Raw genomic sequence first — 6,000 nt, forward strand, 5'->3', positions numbered from 1 at the left:
TGCTGGGTGGTCTCTCTGAGAACTGTGACGACTTCTCTTTTAAGACAAAGAGAATCGATAAAGAATAAGAGTGCTCTGGAGGATATGAGAAATGGCCAACAATTTCACTTGCCACTCACATAATGAATGAGGCCTATATCAAGTTTATGATAGAGGAGCACACACTGAGGTTGCTAGCACTACAGAACATGAGACACCAAGAAGCTGTCTGTTCCTGTTGAGGTAACAGATGACTAAATAAAGAGAAACAGACAGTGCACCTTATATTAAATGATAGGTATTTTTCCACATTAGTTTCAGCATAACCAACTTTAGTCATAATTTAGAAATTAGATTATTCTTTAGAGGAAGATTAGCCTTTGTCCATGCTTGTGCCAATCATGATTATACACTGGCTAGAACTGTACTTCCATATAAATCACATTCTGTACGGTCACTGCTACTGAATAAATGCATGTATAAATGCCTTGACTAAGAGATACAGCTGATGACAAAATGCCATCCTTATCTATGCTTATCTCTCAAACCACTCAATGTGTGCAAGTGCTGGATAGCAATATAAAAGCAACTATAAAGTTTTACGCAGTGTTAATCATGCAAAACTTTACTCACATGCCACTTCCAGAGATGCATTGCGACTCACAGCTTCTCCAAGATAGTTCCTTGCTACACAAACATAACTTCCTTCATCAGGTTTACTCCTGCGTCCATGCACAATACGTAAGAAAAATAAAGATCCGCTAGGCAGCAGCATACGGTGGGAGCGAGGATCATCTTTGTCAGTTTCCACTCGCTCTCCATCTTTGTACCATTCAATAGTAGGAGTTGGCCGTCCTTCAGCTTTACAGTTCAGGGTTGTTGGTTCTCCTTTAGAGACTATCACATCTGAAGGATGCTCAACAATCCGTGGTGGAAAGTCCTCTTGGCGGAGACGGGATCCTAGAGACAAAGAAAAGGGTGGAGTGAAGGATAATTTATTTCCACTTTTGGCTTCACAAAACATTCTCACAAATTAGCCTTTCAATGTCACCAAAGAGATTACAAAGAAAAAGATAATCTGCCCACAAATTACATTGCTTGCTTGTTTGTTTGCTTTTTACCTGGTATCAGAGACTGTATCACAAACTTTCATAGCTAAAAACCTGAGTTTGTACTACAAACACATACTTCTGACTCAGGCATTAGCAAACCAATACCTTATGGAGACAAAACTTGCGGAAAATCTGTTACACAAGATCTTTTCCTTGTTGCAATAATCTTTCTGTTTACATTAACTTACAGATTTCTGTGCCCTTCCAAATTTCACTCATGCTGGCCTCCTATCTTTTCATCTGTCAGATTCAATCAGATTCAATATACAGATTTTTCCAAAAGCCCTATGTCTTACTACCTATTGGTTAACAATTTTTTACAATTATAATTGTATGCTTTGAGAGGAAAGGAATAGAGGTCCATTCTTCCATCTTTGGACTTAGTTTTGCTAACACTCTAGTCATTGGCATAGCAATAAGGTGCTATACCATTGTGGTACAAACTGACTCAGCAGCTACCGGATTCTGCTATCAGCATAGTAAAGGTATCATAATCCATACTGCAACTGTACACACACACACATACACACATAAAATTATACCCAAGCACAGATAGATATAGCACAGCTGAAAGAAGTATTTCATTCTCCCATTTTACTGTCAAAAAGGCATTTAAAATCCATCAGGAGAATTTGCAGTTAAAAAGTATTCCTAGACTACAACTCCATATACAAAAATACTGAAATCACAAAGACTATAAATTTCACAGTACTAAAAGCCAAACGCTGAGACATATACATATATGTATATATATTTCTCTACATATCTACCAAATTAATTCCTTATTCTGTAGGGAAAAAAAAAAAGCAACACCCATTAGTTGTGCGAAGAAATTCCCAACATTACAAGCAAGAACACCAAGACTAAAGTGTTTCTTAAATTTTAAAGAGACTTAAGACTGGCAGATCTGACTAAATTTTAATAAGCAGATGGTGAAAATAACAAAATTTGTAATAAGAAAATAAAAACCTAAAATATGAACTCATTTTAATACACATAAACATTTAGCAATAATCCTCAGAGTTTCAAGCAGTACATTGTAAAGAGAACCCTTTGAAAATGCCTTTCTCCAACAAAGGATTAAAGCTTCCACTTTATATAGACCGATTCAAAGCCACAGCTCATAAAAGGACTAATTCTTCCTCTTCAGTACTGATGTATATCACAAAACTAATGTTTACCTCAGCCTATCTTTATTAAGTAATCTGTGCTCAAGAGAGGGCTGAGTTGTGGGCAGCAAAGACTGTGCCCATCAACAAGGAGAGGCTTAGACTGTATTTGGAGGGAGAGATCATACCATGCATCCCTGTGATGTCTGGGTGTACCTTCTGCTATTGACTACTGCAAGTCATTACTCTCAGCATGCATTTAAGAGAAGGGAAACAAGGCCAGGTATAAGGTGTTGCACTTGGGCTAGGGTAATCCCAGGTATTTATACAGACTAGGAGAAGAACTTGAGAAGCAGCCCTGCAGAGAAGGACTTGGGGGTCCTGGTAGACGAGAAGCTGGATATGAGCCAGCAGTGTGTGCCTGCAGCCTGGAAAACCAACTGTGTTCTGGGCTGCGTTAAAAAAGGGGTGGCCAGCAGGGAGAGGGAGTACTGCCCATCTGGAGTACTGCGTTCAGGCCTAGGGCCCCCAGCACAAGAAAGATGCAGAGCTCTTGGAACAAGTCCAGAGCAGGGCTAATAAGATGATCAGAGGACTGGAGCACCTCTCCTATGAGGAAGGGTTGAGGGACTTGTTCTCCAAGCTTGTTTAGCTTGGAGAAGAGAAGGCTCTGTGAAGACCTAAGCGAGCATATAAACAGGAGGGAGAACAACTGTATACGAGTGTGGATAGTGATAGGTCAAGTGAATTCAAGGGAATGGTTTTAAACTGAGACAGAGAAGATTTAAGTTAGATATTAGGAGGAAGTTTTTCACTTAGAGGGTGGTGATGCACCACCCTGGAGGGGTGCCCCATCCCTGGAGGCAGTCAAAACCAGGCTGGATGTGTCTCCGGGCAGCCTGGTCTAATGTTTGGTGACCCTGCACATAGCAGGGGCGTTGACGCTAGATGATCATTGTGGTTCTTTTCAACCCAGGCCATTCTATGATCCTATGAAAAAATAAACACATAATAAATCAACCATGGAGTAAAATCTGAACTGAGCACCAACAGTAATTCCAAACAGATATCCTTCCAAACACAGCCAAAAACCTGACTTTACTGGCTCTTTCTCTGGCAGGTACAGTCACTGTCTACATGCCTGAAAATGACTGCTTCAGATGGTGTTTTCCTAGCTAAATTTTGATTCACTATGACTCCCCTGCCCCAGATACTGTTACAAATACCCCCTAAATTAGAAGAAACAGAAATATCATTAACCCCACGAACTAACAGACCAGAAAGTATTTATCTCTCATCTTCTGTAGTGAGAAGGAACCATGACTTATCCAAGATGACAAGTTGAGTCACTGAAGCAGGCTGTCTGTATTGGTATCCTGGACTATTCATGCAGTTTCCTCCTCAATTTTTCCCTCAAGGATTTTCAATACATTTATATCTCATGCATGCATACAGCATGTGAATAACCTCTAAATATAAGAGTCCCTAAGCAGTCATTACCATGATGGACAGTAACGATTTCAAATTAGTTGTTACACGCTGTTGGGTGAAAACACACCTTTGGAGAAGTCCTAAAATATCTACGATTGATTCAAAGCTGCATCTGTAAAAGGGAAAACATCAGTGCTACTCTGAATACACATAGAGTACTCTAATAATCATTGTATGTTCAAGTTCACATATTCATTGCAAATGACTATTTACTGCACATCTCCAAAAGAGCAGATTTGAGTATATTCTATCGATTAATTCAGAGAGAAAGTTTTAGGCTTACATTTTTGCCTATTATTTCAGAGCTATAAAAGTTGCTGTTAAGAAAAAGACAATCATACAAGAAAAAGGCAATGTACAAGTCTATTATAGTATTCTATCTTCAGTATCAATGTTTTATTGTTCATATTTGAGCAATAACAAGAAGCAGCAACAAAAGATAAAGCGTAACACATCTCTGTTCAGCTTGTTTTTTTCCCTGGGTTATATTTAAACCCTCACCTCATATTGTATGAAGTTTGCAACAGAATTAAAACAAAAAAAGTCTTTCTGTGATTCTACTGCAATTCTAGCATCTGCCACAACATCAGATACTCTTGCATTAACTCTAATTCAAAAACAAGGAAAAGAACATGTGAAATTATAAAAGAATTCGATGCAGTGACTTTCTATCTTGATGCTATCAAGCAAAAAAGCACAGAAAATTAATATATAATCTCATTCTCCTGTGGAACACTGCTGATCACACACCTTAGCAATGTGTGAGATTGTTTACACCTTTACCAGACAATGAAAACAATCCTAAGTCATCTTTTTCTAGCTCAAACAAAACCAGCAATAATCTCATGGTTCTTCAACATTAGCTCAACATGATAGCCTTGAAGGAGTCCCTTGTTGGGGCTCCTGATTTTTATTTATTTATTTATTTGCTGGGACCCTGCTATAGCCAAAACCAAGGTACTATATCACACATTCCATGTTCTTTCCCTCAAACAGCATTTTTTTTTTTTTTTTTTTTTTTTTTTTTAATCCTTTTAATGGAGATAAGGTAAGGAGTGAAGCAGCATCTGCAGAGCAGCTTCTGATAACTACTCATTAAAAACCTATTAGTAGAAATGATCCAGACTTTCAGAACATAGAGCTTTGAGACAGATGTGAAATGATGTACACTGTAGCAGTACAGTGAATGCTACTGCTGCCTTCACTACAGAAAACGTAACGTGCCTAAGGTTCTCATGGAGAATTTCATTACTAATGTAGGGGAATTTAAAATTTGACAGTCCTCAGTGAGCAAACTCAGAACTACAGTAAATTATCAGGAGAAACCTGATGGAGCAATATCAATACACAGCTTCATCTCACATATTAATTTTCCTCCTTTACAGATCAAAAGATTTTCAGGTTTTTTTCTCCAAGTAAACAGGAAAGTAAGAATCCAATGTTAATTGTTTGCTCTTGCTTAACATCAGTTAATTCACCATTGCTCAACTTTAGTCTACAAGCCAGCAATGATTTAGGAGAAACAGATTATAAAGCTAATTCAGTTTAAAATAATAATAATAATTGCATTCAAAGCCATTTAGCTACTAGTAATGTTTATTTCAGTGAAGTAATAAAGAGTTTCCAATTATTGTCTGGAAAAAAAAAAAAAAAAAAAAAAAGTAAAATACTGAATGAGCAAAGTCTAGCATTTATCTTATTTCACTTTTGCCTTTACTAGTAGATACAAATATTTATATTTAAACACAGACTTTTTTTATATCTCCTAGAGAATATATCTGAAATTCCTAAACATAATAAAATATAAGTTATTCCAGTATTAAGAAAAAGAAAATAAAATATAAGTCATGAAATACAGGTCAGGACACTGAATATACGAAGCCTAGTCCCATGCTGGAGCTGAGTGAGAGGAAGTTCCTGGAGGAAACAGTCACAAAAAGGCTAAAGAAAGCTCTAGTTGCTAGATGTACAGATGCTGTACTTCCACTGAAACACATTTACCACCCAATATCCTTTCCTCTCTTATGACTTTGTGCATTTGCATACTTCCTAATCAAACTCATGGGAAGAAAGGAAAAAGTGAGGAGAGGTGACAAAAATAGACAAAAATATTCTGGAATGCAGATCATAATACAGGTTTCTGAAGACGCTACTCTGATGTGTTGTACAAGAACTGAAAATCACCTTCAAGAAAACTCATCTGAAAACAGTAAAAGATTACATCACTCATTCTTTTTGACCCAAAGATCAACACTATTGTTGTTCTGATTAATTCAATTTCTCATAATCAGTAACAAGTCTTAAAGATT

At 37.3% G+C, this 6,000-nt stretch overlaps 1 protein-coding gene across 2 annotated transcripts in view; it reads right to left on the minus strand.

Moving 5' to 3' along the window:
* The window catches only part of ROBO2 (roundabout guidance receptor 2), a 400,096-nt gene extending 399,254 nt beyond the window's left edge, over positions 1-842 (minus strand). For both annotated transcript variants that reach the window (XM_042810549.1, XM_042810548.1), the window contains exon 1: positions 613-842. In XM_042810549.1, the coding sequence (XP_042666483.1) occupies positions 613-754 (142 nt within the window). In that variant the 5' untranslated portion in view covers positions 755-842. The remainder of the gene's footprint in view (positions 1-612) is intronic.
* Positions 843-6,000: the final 5,158 nt, after the last annotated feature.

The sequence above is a fragment of the Centrocercus urophasianus genome, unplaced genomic scaffold (assembly GCF_019232065.1).
Source record: "Centrocercus urophasianus isolate 14NV4802_14NV808 unplaced genomic scaffold, USGS_Curo_1.0 seq_12, whole genome shotgun sequence".
Taxonomy (NCBI): domain Eukaryota; kingdom Metazoa; phylum Chordata; class Aves; order Galliformes; family Phasianidae; genus Centrocercus; species Centrocercus urophasianus.